The sequence below is a fragment of the Oryctolagus cuniculus genome, chromosome 12 (assembly GCF_964237555.1).
Source record: "Oryctolagus cuniculus chromosome 12, mOryCun1.1, whole genome shotgun sequence".
NCBI lineage: Eukaryota > Metazoa > Chordata > Mammalia > Lagomorpha > Leporidae > Oryctolagus > Oryctolagus cuniculus.
In genome coordinates, this window is record NC_091443.1 from 80,069,403 (window position 1) to 80,088,851 (window position 19,449).

The window sequence follows — 19,449 nt, forward strand, 5'->3', positions numbered from 1 at the left end:
AAGTGGAGAAGCCAGGTCTCAAACCGGCACCCACCTGGGATGCCAGCACTGCAGGTGGTGGCTTAACCCGCTACACCACAGCGCCAGCCCCTAAGATATGAATTTCTGAAGTTAGAATTGCCAGTCAAGAGATAATAAACAAGAGCAGGCATTCTGTTAAGATGTCCATATGCCATATCAGTACCTGGGTTCAGTTCCCAGCTCTGCTCCTGATTCCAGTTCCTACTAATGTGCAGCTTGGGTATCATGAATTGATGGCTCAAATAGGGCCCTGCCACTCACATGGGAGACCTAGATTGCATTCCCAGCTTTACGTGTTGGCCCAACCTAGCCGTATTTGTGGAATGAACCAGTAGGGCTCCCTTCCTTGCTCAGTCTCTTTCTCTCTCTCTCTTTTTTTTAAGGTTTGTTTGAAAGGCAGAGTTACAGAGAAAGGGAGAGAGAGATCTCCCCAAATGAACACAATAGCCAGGGCTAGACCAGGCCAAAGCCAGAAACTCAGTACTTCATCCGGGTCTCCAACAGGCCCAAGTCCTTGGGCCATCTTCTGCTTTCTCATACACATTAGCAGGGAGCTGCATTGGAAGTGGAGAAGTCAAGACTCAAACCAGTGCTCTTATGGGATGCCAGTATCACAGGCAGCAGCTTAATCCACTGCATAACAATGCCAGCCACTCTCTCTCTTTCTCTGTTTCCATTTGTCTACCCCTCAAATAAAGAAATTTTTAAAATATATATTTTAAGAGGTAATCAACATTTAAAAGTTCTAGATTCATTTTGGCAGTTTGTCCCTCAAAAAATTGTTAAAATTCTTGCATATTTTGTGAATTTTTTTAAAGATTTGTTTATTTGAAAGAGTTACACAGAGAGAGGAGAGGCAGAGAGAGAGAGAGAGGAGAGAGAGAGGTCCTCCATCTAATGGTTCACTCCCCAATTGGCTGCAATGGCCAGAGCTGTGCCAATCTGAAGCCAGGAGCCAGGAGCCAGGAGCTTCTTCTGGGTCTCCCACGCAGGCACAGGGGCCCAAGGACCTGGGCCGTCTTCTACTGCTTTCCCAGGCCATAGCAGAGAGCTGGACTGGAAATAGAGCAGCTGGGTCTCAAACTGGCGCCCATATGAGACGCAGGTAGTTAAGGCCAGGGCATTAACCACTGCACCACAGTGCCAGCCCCTCTTTCATGTTTTGTAACCATCACCAATGGTGATACTTCTTTTTAGAACAAAAGTAACCATTTTCTGAGATACAAGATACTTCTTGCAATCTGTCTTAAACTTTTCTAATTTCTTCTCACCAGATGACTGCCAGAATTTATTGGAAGAGCATAGATTAAGCAAATGATGATATATTCATGTACTAGGACAGTGCATTTGAAGTTTAGTGTGCATGTGACTCAACAGGACCTTGTTAAAATGCAGCTTGTGATTCAGTAGGTTTAGGGTAACTTATGTGTTTTTAACAAGGTCTCAGTAATGCTAATGTTGCTGATTTCTGGACCACATTTTGTTTAGTGAAGTACTAGAATATTATGTAGTCATTATTATTTATGAAGAGTTTCACTACCATGGAGAACTCTGTGCAGTAATATGCAGTGAAAATTACATTTTAAAATGTGTCTAGCTGGGAGTAGGCATTTAGCCTTACAGTTAAGATACCTGTGTCCCACATCAGAGTTCCAGCTCTGGTTCCTGATTGCAGGATCCTGCCAAGGAGTCAGCTTTGGTGGCTCAGGTAATTGAGTTTCTGCCAGCCACATGAGAGACCTGGATTGCATATTCATAGCTCATAACTCAGGCTTCAGCCATTAGGAGCATTTGGAAAGTAAACCACTGAACATCAGCTCTCTTTCTCTGGATCTTTTTGTCTCTTTGCCACTAAAGTAAAAATATGTATGTTCCATAATCTCAGCTGTATGATTATCCTGTGGGTATGTTTTGAAAAAGACTGAAAAGAAATATATAATCTTGTTAAGTGCAGATACTACTATTGTCTGGTAAGATTTAGGTAATTTGCATCTTTATGATTTTGTGCAATCTGCATATCTTTTTTAGGAAACCAGATAGACCTTGTTTCTACTTTGTTTTTCAGCAGTACTAATGAAGATGAAGATTTGAACCCAGAACAGAAGATAGAAAGGGAGAAGGAAAGGCGGATGGCTAATAATGCCAGAGAACGCTTACGTGTACGGGATATTAATGAGGCATTCAAAGAGCTTGGCAGAATGTGTCAGCTTCATTTGAAGAGTGAAAAACCCCAAACAAAACTCCTTATTCTTCATCAGGCCGTGGCAGTCATCCTTAGTCTAGAACAGCAAGTCAGAGGTAAGTAGGTCCAGAAAAGATGCAAAACCACTCTGCCTCAAGAGGGTAGGCATTCCTCCTCACAGGCGCTTGGCTTGGGCAAGTTATTTCTGAATTCTGCCAGTACTGCTGCCACTGTGTCATTAGGATCAAGTTTTCCTTGTATCTCTCACCTCTCTCTCAATGTGTTGATCAATATTTGTGAGCTATTGTTTCCCACACACCAATAGAGAGTAATCCTACAGAAAAAAAAAAAAAAAGAAGAAGAAGAAGAAACAGCCTGTGCCTACTGCTCAGGTTTAAGAGCTTGTGCCCCTCTCTTGTTGAATTTACCTGCCTGCACTGTCCTCCTCCCTGTTCTTTCCTGTTTTCCCTACGTCTCTGTTTTCAGTTTCTTGCCTGCTTTATCCTGGGGCATCTGCCGGGACTTGCTGGTATTGCCTGTTAATGGCTCCTCCTGGCTTTGCTTGATAGGGATGTTCTTTAGACCCATGTCAGTGAGGTCTCAGGCTTCTTTATTGTTCCCTAGTCAGGAATGCCATTAACTTCTTGGCCTTACATGTACTTACATGCTTCCTGTAAGTCCCCAAGTCAGGAGAGGTGTGTATAGGCTCACCCACCACTGACTCAGTCAGCTGCCCTATTTCATTTTGAAATTTGATGGAATCTTTTTTTTTTTTTCAGATTTGTTTATTTGAAAGACAGATTTACAGAGAGAAAGGGAGAGACAGAGAGAGAATCTTCTATCCACCGGTTCACTCCCCATATGACTGCAAAGGCCAGGGCTGGGCCAGGACAAAGCCAGGAGCCAGGAGTTTCTTCCAGGTCTCCCACGTGGGTGACAGGGACCCAAGCATTTGGGCCATCTTCTACTGCTTTCCCAGGTGTATTAGGAGGAAGCTAGATTGGAAGAGGAGTGGCCAGCTGGGACTGGAACCAGTGCCCATCTGGAATGCCAGCACTGCAAGCTGGCAGCTTAACCTGCTACACTACAATGCTAGCCCCAAAAGAGTATTCTTTCTTTGGAAACCAGTTCTTTGGAAACCAGTAATTGAGAAGCTGAACAAATTTTAGTCAAACCTATAGTAGCAGAATGATGAATGGATTATTTTGTGCATGATCAGTCTACTTCTGAAACCAGATGGATCCTTGCTCCTCTTGTCGCAAGACCCTTGAAATATCTGTAGAGGGTAAATGTTAGTGAAACCTAATCTTCAAGGAGCTAGAGATGCCCACAAAACATTCATAAAGAATTACCCATTCATGTGTAACAGGAGACCTGATTTGTTTCCTCTCTCTTAAATATTTTATTTATTTGTTTGTTTATTCATTCAGTTATTCAAAAGAGCAACAGAGGAGAGACAGATCTTCATCTGTTGGTTCATTCCCCAAACTCGGGCCATCTTCTGCTGCCTTCCTGGGAATCTAGATCAGAAGCAGAGTATCTGGGGCTTGAACTGGCACTCCAGATGGGATGCTGGCATTTCTAGCAGTGCTTCAATCCACTGTGCCGTAAGGGCTGATTTCTTGATCCTGCACATAACTCCTGTCACTTTACCAAAGATATTTTTTACTTGTGTCTGACACTTTTTGTCTCACTCTGAAGGCAGCAGACACCTGTGTTTGGTGGTCCAAGCACAGTTGTCCTCCTCCTCTTCAGCTCAGGATGTGTTTTACCTCAACTTTACCCAGCCATTTATTGTTGAAGATGTTGCCTCCTTCTGAGCTATGAAAGTCTTACTGTTCAGTCAACATAGATGCCTGAATTTATTTCCTATCCTGCAGTGCGTATTAGAATACAGAGTCATGGGGCTGGCACTGTGGCGCAGTGGGTAAAGCCCCAGCCTGCAGCTCCGGCGTCCTATATGGGCACTGGTTTGAGACCCCAGCTGCTCCACTGCCAAACCAGCTCTCTGCTTTGGCCTGGGAAAGCGGTAGAAGATGGCCCAGGGCCTTGGGCCCTTTCATCCACATGGGAGACCTGGAAGAAGCCCTGGCTTCAGATAAGCTCAACTCTGGTTCTTACAGTCATTTGGGGAGTGAACCAGCAGATGGAAGATCTCTCTCTCTGTTTCTACCTCTCTAACTCGTCTTTCAAATAAATAAAATAAATCTTAAAAAAAAGAATAGAAGCCGGTGCCGCGGCTCACTAGGCTAATCCTCCGCCTTGTGGCGCCGGCACACCAGGTTCTAGTCCTGGTCTGGGCGCCGGATTCTGTCCCTGTTTCCCCTCTTCCAGGCCAGCTCTCTGCTGTGGCCAGGGAGTGCAGTGGAGGATGGCCCAGGTGCTTGGGCCCTGCACCCCATGGGAGACCAGGGTAAGTACCTGGCTCCTGCCATTGAATCAGCGCGGTGCGCCGACCGTAGCGCACCGGCCGCGGCGGCCATTGGAGGGTGAACCAACGGCAAAGGAAGACCTTTCTCTCTGTCTCTCTCTCTCACTGTCCACTCTGCCTGTCAAAAAAAAAAAAGAATAGAGTCATTGCTGTTTTTAAAAATGTTTTTGGGAACAAGTGTTTGGACAGTATTTAAGTTGCCACTTGGATGCCTGCATTCCATATTGGAATACCTGGTTTGGGTCCTTGCTCCTCCACTTCCAATTCCAGTTTCCTGCTAATGTGCCCTGGCCTTTGCTTGGTTGTTGCAGGTATTTGGGGAGTGAACAAGCAGATGGAAGATTACGCTCTCTCTCTCTCTGCCTTTCAAGTAAAATGAAAATAAATTTTTTTAAAGATTTTATCTTTTTTTTTTTTTTGAAAGAGTTCCAGAGAGAGGTAGAGACAGACAGAGAAGCCTTCCATCCACTGGCTCACTCCCCAAATGACTGCAATGGCCAGAGCTGGGCTGATCCAAAACCAGGAGCCAGGAGCTTTTTCCATGTCTCCCACGTGGGTGGAGTGGCCCAAGTCTGCTGGTTTCCCAAGTGTATTAGCAGGGAGCTGGATCAGAAATGGAGCAAGTGGGACTTGAACTGGCTCCCATATGGGATATCAGCACTGTAGGCTGGAGCTTTACCCCAATATGCCACGGTGCCAGCCCCAATAAATACATTTTTTTTTGGACAGGCAAAGTTAGACAGAAAGACAGAGAGAAAGGTCTTCCTTCCATTGGTTCACCCCCGAAATGGCTGCCATAGCCGGCGTGCTGTGCCGATCCGAAGCCAGGAGCCAGGTGCTTCCTCCTGGTCTCCCATGCGGGTGCAGGGCCCAAGGACCTGGGCCATCCTCCACTGCCCTCCCGGGCCACAGCAGAGAGCTGGACTGGAAGAGGAGCGACCGGGACAGAATGCAGCGCCCCAACCAGGATTAAAATCCGGTGTGCCGGTGCCACAGGCAGAAGATTAGCCTAGTGAGCCACGGCACTGGCTCCCAATAAATACATTTTTAAAAACTGTTTTTTGTTTTGTTTTGTTTTAAAGCAGCGATGCCTACAGACTGCCCTATCCAGGAAATCAAAATGAGAAATGCTTCTATTTGAAAGAAGTTATGAATTCAATGGTGTCTGAGTGGACCCTGTTCAGTTTTTGCATTTGATGTTTCAGGAGTCATTTCATAGGCACCTGCAACAGAAAAGCTGAGTCTGGGAGTGGCCTTAGCATCTATATACGTCCAGCTACCTACTGACTTTCTGGTCATTATTATGAATGCTGACTCTTTGATACAATTCTGATCTGAAGAGTCTTTGATTAGAATAAATGTCAAATACACTGGACCCTAGCTTCATTGGGGATTGCTTTGAAATCACAAAGGCCCACTTTCTCCCTCCCTCTCCACCTTCAGCCTTTGGGCTCATAGCCCAGAGCCTTCATATTATGGCTTTATGTAAAAAACCCTGAGATTCATGTGAGACTTCTTGAGAGGCACTGTATGGCTGTCTGTAGAACCTTTTTTCCAATGCCCATGCGTTTTCCTTTGTAGTGCCTTCAGAGTCTGGTATGGCCAGTGTCCTTTCCTGGACTTTATCGCTAGCAGTTTTGAGTTATTTTGATAACCTGTTTGCTTTCTGAGAGCCTCTTCATTTTTGCAGGGACCCTCAACAGCTGTCATTGTGTCCAGCAGTTACTACTAAAGACATATGTTTTGTTTATGTGTCCTACTGTGGGCATCCCCTAGACTCTGACTCCCCACCTGGTTTGGGATCGTGCTGCAGCGCTGTATCTGACCAGCCACATCCTCCTGTACCTGAGGCAGGTCGAGCAGTGCATCCTGGAGAGTAATGGGAAAGAGTGGTTTCTCTTCCTAGCCTGAGATTTTGCCAGAGCACTTTTTGGGCTTGGTGCCCCACATAGTAAACCCCATCTGGTTCCTACCATTGCCAGTTTAGCCCTTTCCATTATCATGACTACAATTTTACCAGTATCCTTGCTGTTTTTGTTTCCCGGCAGATTTTACATACTAGTTTCATGTTTGTACTCTCAACTTTACTCAAGATTCAGCTAGTGGTCAAATACTCCCACCTACCAAGCTCTTTCACAGATCTTGGTCAGCTCATTTCTCTTCTGGTGATAATTCAGGGACAAGAGAGCTGTTGAGTTTTTGGTTGCGCATTCACCAAGTGAGTTTGAAGGTAGATGCCTAGGACAGTGGTTCCAGAATCTGACTGGGCTTAGAATCACCTCAGGTTTTTCTTTCTCAATAAATTTCCCATCCCCACCCCCAGGAGATTGAGTTGCAGTGTTGATCAAACAGTTGTAGACTTACCATATGTACTAATAATATTCCACTCTTTCCTGGATCCTTCATGAAATGAATAAAAATGACATTAACCCGCAGCAACAACTGAGAGAGAAAATAGTAGCATATGAGACAGCGAAAATGCAAGTAGGCATTCAAGCACTGACTCCACTTGCAGTTTCCATTCCCTGCTAATGCAGGTAGCAGGTACTGGCCCAAGTACTTGGCCCCCTGTCCCCTGTGAAGACCCAGATTGAGTGCCTTGAGTTCCTGGTTACAGGCTTTGGCTTGGTCCTGTCTCAGCTTTTGCTGGCATTTAAGGAGTTAACTATGGGATGGAAGATCTCTAGATCCATACCTACCCCTTCCTCTCCCTCTCCCTCTCCCTCTCCCTCTCCCTCTCCCCCTCTCTCTTTTCAAAATAAGTAAAATAAATAAATAAATAAAATTTCTTTTAAATGCATGTAGGATGGAGAATATATGGAGTAGTAGTAACTGATTTCTAAGTGCTGAAGAATACAGGTCTCAAGATTAGGATCTTGGGGCTGATGTTTTGGTATAGCAGGCAGAGCCTTCATCTGTGATGCTGGCATCACGTATGGGTGCCAGTTCGTGTCCTGGTTGCTCCTTTTCCAATCCAGCTCTCTGCAAATGGACTGGGAAACCTGTGGAATATGGCCCAAGTCCTTGGGCCCCTGCACCCATGTGGGAGATTTGAAAGAAGCTCTTGGCTCCTGGCTTTGGCCTGACCAGCACTGGTTGTTATGGCCATTTGGGGAGCACACGAGTAGATGGACGTTTCCTTCCTCCCTCCCTCCCTCCCTCCCTCCCTTCCTCCCTTCCTTTCTTCCTTCCTCTCTTTCTCTTTGTTTCTCTCTTTCTCTTTGTTTCTCTCTTTCTCTCTCTCTCTCTCTCTCTCAATCTCTAACTCTGCCTTTCAAATACGTAAATAAAAATTTTCAAAAAAATTAAGATCTAATCTTGTAGGTATAGTTTTGTTTTTTTGTTTGTTTTTTTTTTTAATGACCTAAAGCTACAGTACATCATCATGAAATCTCGGGGCATTAGGGTTAATAAGAATATCCCAAAGCTACTGGGATATTCATAGATAAAGGAACAAGATTCTGGACAATAATGCTAAATTTCAGGCTATAACACTGGAAATGCTAGATTCCTAAATATAGTGGAGTAGTGCCTTCAGAGGTCTGAGGAAAGTAATTTTTACTCTATAATTCTATTTCTAACCAATTAACCAAAAGGTAAAAGCAGAATAAATGTACTTAAGATATATCCAAGCCTTTGGGATTTTGCCTACCTTGTGTACTTTCTCAGAAAGCATCTGGAACAAATGCTTTAGCCAACCAAGGACAAATTCAACACAAAAGTGTAAGATTTGGGGAACAAAAGATCCAACAAACGTGAACAGCTAAAGAAGGTCATGACAAGAACTACTAGGCCTACAGAAGATCCAGTACATTGGAAATAGGAGATTGTTAGCTGGGGCTGGTGCTGTGGTGTAGTGGATAAAGCCACTGCCTGTGATGCCGGCATCCCATATGGGCACCGGTTTGAATCTCACGCTGTTCCACTTCCAGCCCAGCTCCCTGCTGATGCACTCGGGAAAACAGCAGAAGATAGCCCAAATCTTTGGGCCCCTGCACCCATGTGGGAGACCCAGATGAAGCTCCTAGCTCCTGGTTACCAGCAGATGGACGATTCCTCACTCTGTCCCTCTCTCTTTCTCTCTGTATTCTGCCTTTCAAATAAATAAATGAATTCTTTTTTTAAAAAAAGACTGTTAGCTATAAAAGAAATATTTCTAGTGAAATAAAGTAGAATTAATAGATAATATAGTATGTTTGAGATTTTAGAAAAATATATTGATAGGTACTTGTTAGATGTATTTGAGGCACTTGTTGAAATGAAAAACCAAAGTAACTATTAACTACAGGAAAAGCAAAGCTCTATGAGCAAAAAAACCCAATGATTGTAAAATTCTTTTTTTTTGTTTGAGGTTTATTTATTTATTTGAAAGATAGAGTTACAGACAAAGGGAAAGATCTTGCATCTAGTGGTTCACCCCCTAAATGGCTACAGTAGCCACAACTGACCCAGGCTGAAGCCAAGAGACAACAACCCATCCTGGTCTTCCACATGGGTACCAGGGGCTCAAGCACTTGGGCCATCTTCTTTTGTTTTCCAAGTGCATTAGCTGGAAGCCTGATCAGAAGCAGAGTAGTGAGAACTTAAATTGGCATTTCAATATGAGATGCCAACATTGCACGTAGTGACTTAACCCACCGTGCCACAGTGTTGGCCCCATGACTGTAAAATTCTTGACTCAGCAGCTACCTCCATAAGGTCATAATAATATAAATATTTATCTACTCCTAATAATTTAAGAAGTGACTACTGAGTTAGCCAAAAATCCTACTATAAACATGTTGAGAATAGAGCCAACTCTTCAGCCTTGTACCAGAAATTAATAAGTAGAATTTCCCTAATGGAAATGTGGAAAGACAAACTATTTTCTGATGCACTGAAGATAATGCCTGACTCTACTTAGCTCTGTATCAGACCTCTCTGGCCACTTAACACATTTCCATGAGGAGCAGCACTTGCTTTTACCTTTTCTGGATCAAAACTGTATTTTATATTTCTTGGAACCTTCTATAGTATTCTGCTCTTTTCAGCCCCGAATGTAAGGCAGATCTTTCTGACTGTAAGAATGTGCAAGATTGGGCCTAACTTGTTAAGTTTTTGGCTCTGGTCCTTTCCATCTATTCCAGTTGTGATCATAGATCCTTATGTGATAAGAGTTCCAGTTAACTAAAAGCACTGCTCCATTATCAGAAATGTGAACCTGGGGCAGGTGCTGTGGCACAGCATTTAAGCCACAGCCTGCAATGTTGGCAACCCATATGGACACTGGTTTGAGTCCCAGCTACTCCACTTCCTATCTGGCTCCCTGCTGAGGGCACTTGGGAAAGCAGTGGAGGATGATCCAAATACTTGGGCTCCTGTATTCACATGGGCGACCTGGAAGAGGCTCTTGGCTCCTGGCTTTGGGTTGGCCCAGCCCCAGTCATTGCAGCCATGTGGGGAATTAGATCTCTCTCAGTCTCTCCTCTCTATCTTAACTCTGCCTTTCAAATAAATAAGCAAATCTTTTTTTAAAAAAATCACAACTTCTATAAATATATTTTCATTATAGACTAATTTAAATAATCCTTTTATATTATATTTATTAGGACATTTTTAACCAGTTCATAAAAATTTCTATTAAAATTTTTAACCTATACTATATGTTTTAATCAGAAATAATAGACTGTATAAAAACCTGTCATGAGCTGCACAGGTTTTTTAATTTATTTTGGGGATTTATTTTATTTATTTGAAAGCGAGTAGAGAGAGGGACAGAGCAAGAGAGATCTTTCATCCACTGGTTCACTTTCCAGGAGGCTGCAGTGGCCGGGGCTGGACCAGGCCAAAGCTAGGAGCTAGAAGCTTCTTTTGGGTCGCTCACATGAACAACAAAGGCCCAAGCATTTTGGCCATCTTCCACTGCTTTTCTGAGGCCAATATCACGGAGCTGGATCAGGAGCTGGGACTCAAACCAATGCCTATATGGGTGGCATTGCAAGGCAGTGGCTTAACCCATTACACCACAGTGCTAGTCCTGATACCTTGTGCTTAAATAATTCAGGGGCAGGCTTTGTGGTGCAGTGAATTAAACCACTGCTCTTGATACTAGCATCCCATGTTGAAATGCTGGTTCGAGTCCCAGCTACTACACTTGCAGTTCAGCTTCCTGCTCATGCACCTTGGATGGTAATGGATGATGGCCCAATACTTGAGTCCCTACCCTCCATGTTTGGAGACCCAGATGGAATTTCTGGCTCCTGATTTCTGGGTTGGGCCCGGTCTGTCTCTAGCTGTTGTGGGCATGGGGAGTGAGCCAGCAGATGAAAGATCTTTCTCTCTCCCTCTGTCACTCTGCCTTTTAAATAAATTAATTAAATGAAGAAAAAAAAAAAAACTTAAAAGAATACTAGTTCCTGAGATTTTGATCCAATGGATCTTCTCTCCAGTGGATTTTCTTTCCCTTTGTTTGTCAACAGTAACTTCTCATTCTTTCACCTCTTTTGAAAATGCCTGGGTCCCAGGTCCTATCCAGTCTTCTTTGTGTCTTACATAGAAAGTAGTAGTGAAGGTTTTTAACACTCTTGTAATCATATCTCCAGCAATAAAAAGAATAACTCAATTGTCTTGTTATACATACATCCAAATAGAAAGGCAGAACATGCACTTGGTCTCTCTCCCTACCTTGAGTTGGCGCACTTCTGGAGGAATAGCAAAGGATATCTCTTAGCATGTTTGTTAACTGAGGAAAGCCTGGATAAAGCACAGATGTTTCTGTCCAGGTACACAGAGGATGTCAAAATCTGTATCAGGTAAGTGTGCCATATCTTATCAGGACACAGAGGAGACTTGATAGACTAGTAACAGCACTTACCACAATGTTTGAATGAAGAGTAATGTTGATTCAGATCAAATCAAATCCTGGAAAACTGAATTATAAGCAGAAAATGAGGAAAATACAAACTGGTCACTAAGAAGTGCAAATCTGGAAACTTCTTTTGTAGTGAAGTTTTTTGTGAGCACATTTTTGTTGCCTCTATGATGAGTAGGAATAAAATTACATGGAGATCAGTAATCCCCACAGAAAGAAAAAAATAGCAGATATTTGCTTATTTTAAGACCAAACAGTCCCTAATTCACAACTTATGACCATAATAATCGAAGTTCTTTCCTCCTGTTTTAGAGAGGAACCTTAACCCCAAAGCAGCCTGCCTTAAGAGAAGGGAAGAAGAAAAAGTTTCTGCCGTATCGGCAGAGCCGCCAACCACACTGCCAGGAACCCATCCTGGGCTTAGCGAAACTACCAACCCTATGGGTCATATGTAAACATCAGCCAGGTAAGTATGGGTGTGAGATCAGCGTGCAAGAAAATCATCTTAAGATTCAACTGAAATTGGATTAGAACTTTTGAACAGTTGTGCCTTGATCAGAATTTGGAATACAAGAGTTTGCCTCTCTGTTGTATAATCCTGAAGCCAGTGTCATTTTACACCAAGTTACTGTTGTCCTCAGAGTATGATCAAATCTCGTGATTTATAAGGAAATTTAGGTTCTCTTGTTCTGAATCATCATGTGTACTCCACTGTCACACAAATACCATTCTGATTCAAGAAGAAAATAATGTAATGACTCATCCGTCAGAAAATACTTTTGCTACCACTCAGACTATACCACACTCCTCTATTCAGAAATGGTTGACCATATCATTAAGCAGTTTCCACTGACCCTCCAGTTCTTCTTTGTCCCCAAGCCAACTCTACAAAGAGTTATTGCTTGTTTCCGCTTGTATTGAAAATTCAAGTTGGTAATATGCAGTTTCCTCCCCCTTGGAAGCCTGTCAGTTAACACCCTCTAGACTCCATTAGTGAAGATAAAGGCATTATATATGACAGAACCACAATACCCTTCTCTGGCAGAATTTTACTAGTTGAAAGACTGCTTGTGATTTTTTTTTCTTTTTGACAAAGTGACAAAAATAGTATGAAATTTTTGCCAGAGCAGTAATAGATAATTTACATCATTTTTTTTTACTATATACATTCACATCGCAGTCTAAATTATATATAGTTAATACTTTGTGGCTATAATAAATATTGATTATAATAAATATTTGAAGCAGTAGCATTTTAGTTAGCTGTATGGGCTAGTAATAGAATTGGTAACTTCATTTTATAATGTGCAATGTGTTGTTTTTTTCACAATGTTATCCACAGATACAGAGTAGTCAATAAAGGCAGATGGATGGGAGGTATAGAACAGCAAAAGCTACCAAGCACAACTTTATTTGATCAGCTTTATGGTTATCATTTTGAGCTGAAAATCTGGAATATTTAGTAAACTCCAAACATTAGGTAATAATTTGCCTTTCTCTGAAGGATCTGGTTCCTATGTGTACTACACATAGCCTTCCTAGGATCAAACCCCAGACCACAATAGAAGGGGGAAAGGGAGGAAGAGTTAATGCAATTATTTAAGTCAAATATAATTGTAATATTAGCACACTGTAGAAAACTCCAGAACACCACAAAAATATCCAGCACCCTATAGATTTTGCATGTCAGATTTCACAAGAGCCTGTGTTGCATTTCAGCTCTTCTAAAATCCAAGCCATTTTTTCTCAAATCTTTCATGGAAAGCCTAAGAATTTTTGTTTGAAAAGCAAATTTTGAAGTTTTAAAATAAAAACATTCTGTTATTTCACAACATAAAAGTGATTAAGTTGATAAATCATTTCAAAGAATGTTGAAAGGTAGCTTCCTATGCTCATGTCCCAGGTAACCCCCAGGTTTTGACAAAGAGCACTTGACATTCAGCTGACACACTTACCTCAACATGTGTTAATTCTCTTGCCTCTCTCTGGTTTGTTTATTCATTTCTTCTTTTCTTCCTAGTGTTTCTACTTCTTATTCCTTCAACTCTGTCTGTGTACTTCACTTATCTTTTCTCCTGCTGTTTACTTTCTGTTCTTTTACTACTTGTTTATCTTTTTTGACTAATATACTTTTTTTTAGTTCCTGTAGTGTTTTATTTGTTTATTTATTTGGAATTTTTTTTCCAAAGAAAGCTTTCAATTAAGGAATATATACTTCATGCATTTCATAAGTACAACTTTAGGAATATAGTGATTCTACCCACCATACCCACCCTTCCACCCACACTTCCACCCCCATTTCCTCCCCCTCCCCATCCCAGCCACATTCTCCACTAAAATATTTTCAATTAACTTTATGCACAGAAGACCAACTCTATACTAAGTAAAGAGTGCAACAATTTGGGAAAAAAAAAAAAAACTATTCCTCAATAGTCAAGACAAGGGCTATTCAAAGTAATTGCATCTTGAAGTTAATTTCACTTCTTTTTTTAACTTAATGACTTTAAAGAAGCACCCAAGAATGATACATCTTTTTGCTAGCACTTAGACATAACAAACTTAAGAGACATAAGTTATAAGAATATCCTGCATGTAATATATTAAAAGAAAGTAAGTCCTTGAGAACAAGTTTTATCATTAATTAGGGAAGCACCTAAGAAAACAAGCAATGGAGTTGGACACTGAGGCATAAATAAAACTTGTGAAACATTCTCCACTTAAAACACTAAAATGAAATAAATCTATGAGAACAAGTTTTATTGTTAACTTTCATAATACAACTCTGAGGACCAAGGTCCTGCATGGGACTCCTGTTGTTAATTTAGCAATTAATACTCTTATGTATGATGTCAGTGACCACCCGAGGTTCTTGACATGAGCTGCCTAGGCTATGGAAGCCTTTTGTATCCACAAACTCCATCAGTATTTAGACAAGGCCATAAACAAAGTGGAAATTCTTTCCTCCCTTCAGAGAAAAGTACATCCTTCTTTGGTGACCACTTCTTTCCACTGTGATCTCACTCACAGAGGTCCTTCATGTAGGACATTTTTTGCCACATTTTTTGTCCTGGCTTTCCATGCCTGAAATGCTCTTCTGGGCTTTTCAACCAGACCAGAATGCCTTAAAGGCTGATTCTAAGGTCAGAGTGTTATTTAAAGCTATTGTCATTCTATCAGTCTACTGTATGGACTGCTTCCTGTGTTGGATCATTCACTCCTTTATAATTCTGTCTATTTTATTACCAGACACTTAATCCTATTTATATGATCACTTTAGCACTTAGTCTATCTATATGTCTTATACTGCTTTTATATCTCTGGCCTTGTCTCTCTTCATAGTGTGGGAATTTCCCCACTTTGGGAATTTCCCCATTTTAGGTTAAACTAAACTTTGAGCATTCTCACCTATCAAGAAGGAGTTAATAATCCTTGTTTTTTTAAAAAAAAGTTTTAAAAGATGTTCAGATTATGAGATATAGTAGATATACTTCATAGATGTTACAGGCTAGTGTTTATCATCTTAGAATATGTGTTAAGGTTGCTAATTTCATAAAGGTAGTTTCTTGATTTCTCTTGAAAACCTTCAGTTCTTTATAGAACTAATTAGCAGAGGGAAACAAACAAGAGACTGGGCAGCAGAAAACTGCTGCTTGTATCAAAATGGCTGTCAATAAAAATGTAAGAGTACCATTATGTGATGTAAAGCCCCAGGAAGTTCTGAATATCTACCACAGTTTGCTGTGCCTAACAACATCAATGTATTCCTGAATAATACTGTGGTGGTTATTTAATGAGGAAGTGAAAGGTATGATTCTTAAAACTATTTCCATTAAAAATGGTTAAAATAAAAATTTTAGAGTTACCTTTCTATATATTACATTGGGAGCATAAGTATGTATACAATTGGTAGCAGTTGTATTGTAAAATTTTCTTAACAATTCAATGAACAAACATTTAATGAAGACCTACTACGGACCAGGAACTAGGACCAAGAGTAAAATGAATACGAAATAATCCCTGGTTTCAGAAACTTTTGAGTTTAGAGGAGATAAAGGCAAACTATAGAACCTCAGAGCTCAGGTATTGCCAACTTCAGTGTTACTAAAATGAAGGTTTGCATACTTGTCCCAGGTGTCATATAATCTTATAACTGTGATTCTATAATCATATGATCTCCTCTAGAATCTTACCATACACATCAGGTAAAACCATTTCAATCACTTTCTCCTTGAAGGTTTGTTGCCTCCAGGCAACCATAATTTGAAAAGGTAAATGGAAAACTCCAAAAGTAACGTTCTTCAGTATTAAATTTCACACAGTTCGCAGCAGAATGATGAAATCTCATATTTTCCCATTCTTCCACACCTAGGACATGACTCATCCCTTCATTCTTCATATCCATACACTGCATATACGTTACCCACTCATTAGGTACTTGGTAGCCAACTTGGTTATCAGATTGACTGTTCAGTATTTCAATGTTTGTGTTCGAGCCAGGGTTGGGGAACATGTTTTTCTGCCAAGGGCCACTGGATAATTATAGCAACATTCATGCACCATACAAAATTATCAACTTAAAAAGTAGCCTGCTATACATTTGTTGAAGTTCAAGTTCTACCTGCGGTTACCTTGGCAGGGCCAGCCCCTGTGATTTCACGAGCCTTATACAGCCTACAGGCCAGAAGTTCCCTACCTTGATAACCTTTGTTTTATTTATTAATGGTCCCAAACCACAAGCTTTTGTTACAATATATTGTTATAGTTGTTCAATTTTATTTTGTTATTGTTAATCTCCCACCCTGCCTAATTTATAAAATTAAACTGTATCATAAGTACATATGCCATAGGAAACAACATAATGTATTGAGGGTGTACCACAAAATTCATGGAGGAATGGAATTAAAAGATGTTTATTTTGGTGCGAAAATTGAAATCCATGCATAGTTCATTTATAATATGAATTTTTCCATGAAGTTATTGAAGACCCCTCATGTTTAGAATTCAGTATTACCTGTGGGTTCAAGCATCCACTGGGATTCTTGGAACTAGTCCTCTGTAGACGTGGGGACTACTGTATACCTTGAAAAGAAGCCCATTTATCAATCACTTAACAAACTACTAATAATTTAGTGCAAACCTGGGTATAAATGAGGAATGCCAGTTTGTTTTATTTTGGGGGGAATGGTGTTTATTTTTAACAATTATGTACTGATTGGTTCTCGTCTCTCTCCTGGTTCTCCCTGCCACAGTTCCAGAGTTATCAGTAGGCTAGATAGAAGGTGACCTCTCCTCATAAGGACTTGGACAACTCAGATTATCTGAAGACACAAACCTGACAGGAGGGAGAAGAAAAAGCAAAACACTTGAAGCAAGAAACTCAAAGGTAATCCTACGATCAAAGCAACTGGTCAACACTTCCATCAGAAGTGAAGCTTGGAAGCTCATCAGATGGAACGCCAGCCCATGAGATGCTTGCAGCATATCATTTTGCTGCAAGCAGTGTGTCGCTTCTGCACAATCAGAGACTGTCTCGATCTCTCCACTCACCGTGGAAGTTGCCTTGTGCCTAAACTGAATTGACAAATGCATTGTAACTACAAATTTTATTTATTGTTATGGAACTGTAAGGTCTACATATAAAGGGAAAAAGTTAATGTGGAAAGCTGATCTACACTCAGCTGATGCCAGCATTCGTTAAAGCTGTTCACATGCAGAGAACAAAGCAGTGACAACCATTGGCCCTTAGCATTCCCGGCATACCTATTAGTGTCTTAAAAAGGAAGGGAAAAGTCTTTTGTTACCCTCTCCTATCCTTTTGCCATATGAATAGTGTTTTCCATGATATAGGAAAATATTACTTGGTATAGCATTTCTCTCTCATTTTTTTCATTCATTTTTATTTTCTCTTTGTGGGTGTTATATTTGATCTCTAATCTGAATAGTTTGTGGTCACAGTCCAGAATCCTCCCTGGAGCCCTATGTGCTTTGCACATTTACCTTACAGTGGTAAGCAGAGACCATCTGTGACCATAGCCTAGCTAAGATTTTAAAGGGGAAAATCTTGTCCCCTACATTTTCCTCCAAATAAACATTGCTTTATTTCTAATAATAACCAAGACTTTTCAAGCTTCTAGGTTTCATAGTAAAGCTTGTAAGAGCAAGAAGTGTAAATTACAAGGGAAGAATCTGCTTTTTAGAAATTGCTTTGTTTTCCAAGCAGTAAGTACTGCAACCAGTACTTGTGAAGTGTTAGCTGTAAGTAAGCACAAAATCCATTTAAAATACAAAGACGAATTTTCAGGCTGTGATTATGGTGAACCTAACAAAACCTGGTAGTCACCAAGGCAGGTAGTGTGATAAATGAACACACCACTCTGAGGCTAATTACCTAATGGAATACAAGAGCAATGGTCACCCATGTGTGCTTATGCTAGCCTTTCTTTCTCTGTCATTTGGATGGCTGGTCAGTCAGTGAGGAGGAATCCAGTGGGTGATTTAATCGACTGCAAACCATCTGCCCCTGTCCCAAGAAGATGAGCCAGATTAGCATTAAACCAGTACTGGTCAGTCCATCTTAGCACTGTGCATTAAGGCACCCTCTGTCTCTAATCCTTCAGAGTTGTTTTTTAAGACACAGTAATCACTTTGAACTTCCATGAAATCCGTCTTCCACCACAACAACCCTGGGAGAGAAAAATATGCTAAATAAGGTTGTCTTGGCGTATTAATTCCTTATAGCCAATATCAACAATGGCAATCAGCACACAGAAGAAAGGACCCAAATCACTATGTAACTTAAAGATTTCTGTTAATTTGAAAGAACAAAAACAGTTAAGATAGAACTTCAGATCCTCCGATCAGGATGATTCCTAACAAATCAGTTGTTTGTGACCCTAGTGGACTCTTTGGTTACTTTAATTTGCATATATTCTCCAGTTGCATCAGACTCTCTCTGTGGCCTTGTTCTTCATTTCAGTGTTAATCAGCTAAACAGAAGTTGTTGCTTATGATGTGTGAGTGAACATATGCCACTGCCTGGCCTTTTTTCTTCAGAGCTTGTTGTCTTTTCGCTATATTAGACTTTGCAGTATGCCCAGAAGCTTTCCTTCATAAAATAGAAAGAAAAAAACATTTGGCTTATTTTTCACTGTAGCTAGTCTTTTATACAATAATCTTGTAAGAAAATTTCTTGAATTCTAAATATTACTCTTTCTAGATTTTTGAAATCGAAAAGTTTTCAGTAAAAAGTTTCTTACTTTATTTTATTATATTAGGTAGTAAAAATGTAGGGTTATTTACCATAACCTGTTCATTAATATCAGAAATTTACAATAGCCTTTTAAGACCATAGTAGGATTCTAGCATACCGTGTAGTACCTATGGAGTATTGTAAGAGCTACTTGTCTGAGATGAATCGCTTCTCATCTTGTTCTCCAGTTTCCATTGTTGGTTTATTGCAGATTTGTATCCTGTGTCAAATTCAAGGTATTATTGATAAACCTTTTCAACCAGCAGCAAGAAGTTCAAAATTTTTTTCTGTCACTGTAACAGAAAACACAATATGTATATAACATTTATGTAGCAATAAATGTGCCATCTTTTTTTTAACATAGTAAACTAGTGAGTTTTTTACATTCCTCTTTTTTCAAGGAATAATGTATTTTGTTTTCATTTCTCCATCTCATTCCTGTCAGAAATGCTCACCCTGCTTTTCATACCTGCACAATCTATGTAATCTGAGAAATCTTCAGGAAAGAATCAGGCTTATGCTATTTCCACCCTTGCCTTCTGTACTGATAGCAGCCTTGAGCTTTTTCTGAAGGCCAACCAAACAGCAATTAGGAATTAAGGAAAATCTGGAGAAAAATGAAGAAACTAGAAAAAGACCCAAATGAGGCTTTTGTATTTAATGTTCTTCAAAGCACTTTCATTTGTTTAATGTCCCTTTTCTCACACACAAAACAA

The 19,449-nt window shown here is 40.6% G+C and overlaps 1 protein-coding gene across 12 annotated transcripts in view; it reads left to right on the forward strand.

Annotated features, from left to right (window-relative positions):
* Positions 1-19,101, forward strand: part of TCF12 (transcription factor 12) — a 402,065-nt gene extending 382,964 nt beyond the window's left edge. For 8 of the 12 annotated variants that reach the window (XM_070054250.1, XM_070054251.1, XM_051821974.2 and 5 more), the window contains 3 exons: positions 2,087-2,319; positions 11,797-11,950; positions 16,734-19,101. In XM_070054250.1, coding sequence (XP_069910351.1) covers positions 2,087-2,319; positions 11,797-11,939 — 376 coding nt within the window. In that variant the 3' untranslated portion in view covers positions 11,940-11,950; positions 16,734-19,101. The remainder of the gene's footprint in view (positions 1-2,086; positions 2,320-11,796; positions 11,951-16,733) is intronic. The other 4 variants (XM_051821976.2, XM_051821978.2, XM_070054249.1 and 1 more) reach the window with 1 other exon arrangement.
* The last annotated feature ends 348 nt before the right edge of the window (positions 19,102-19,449 follow it).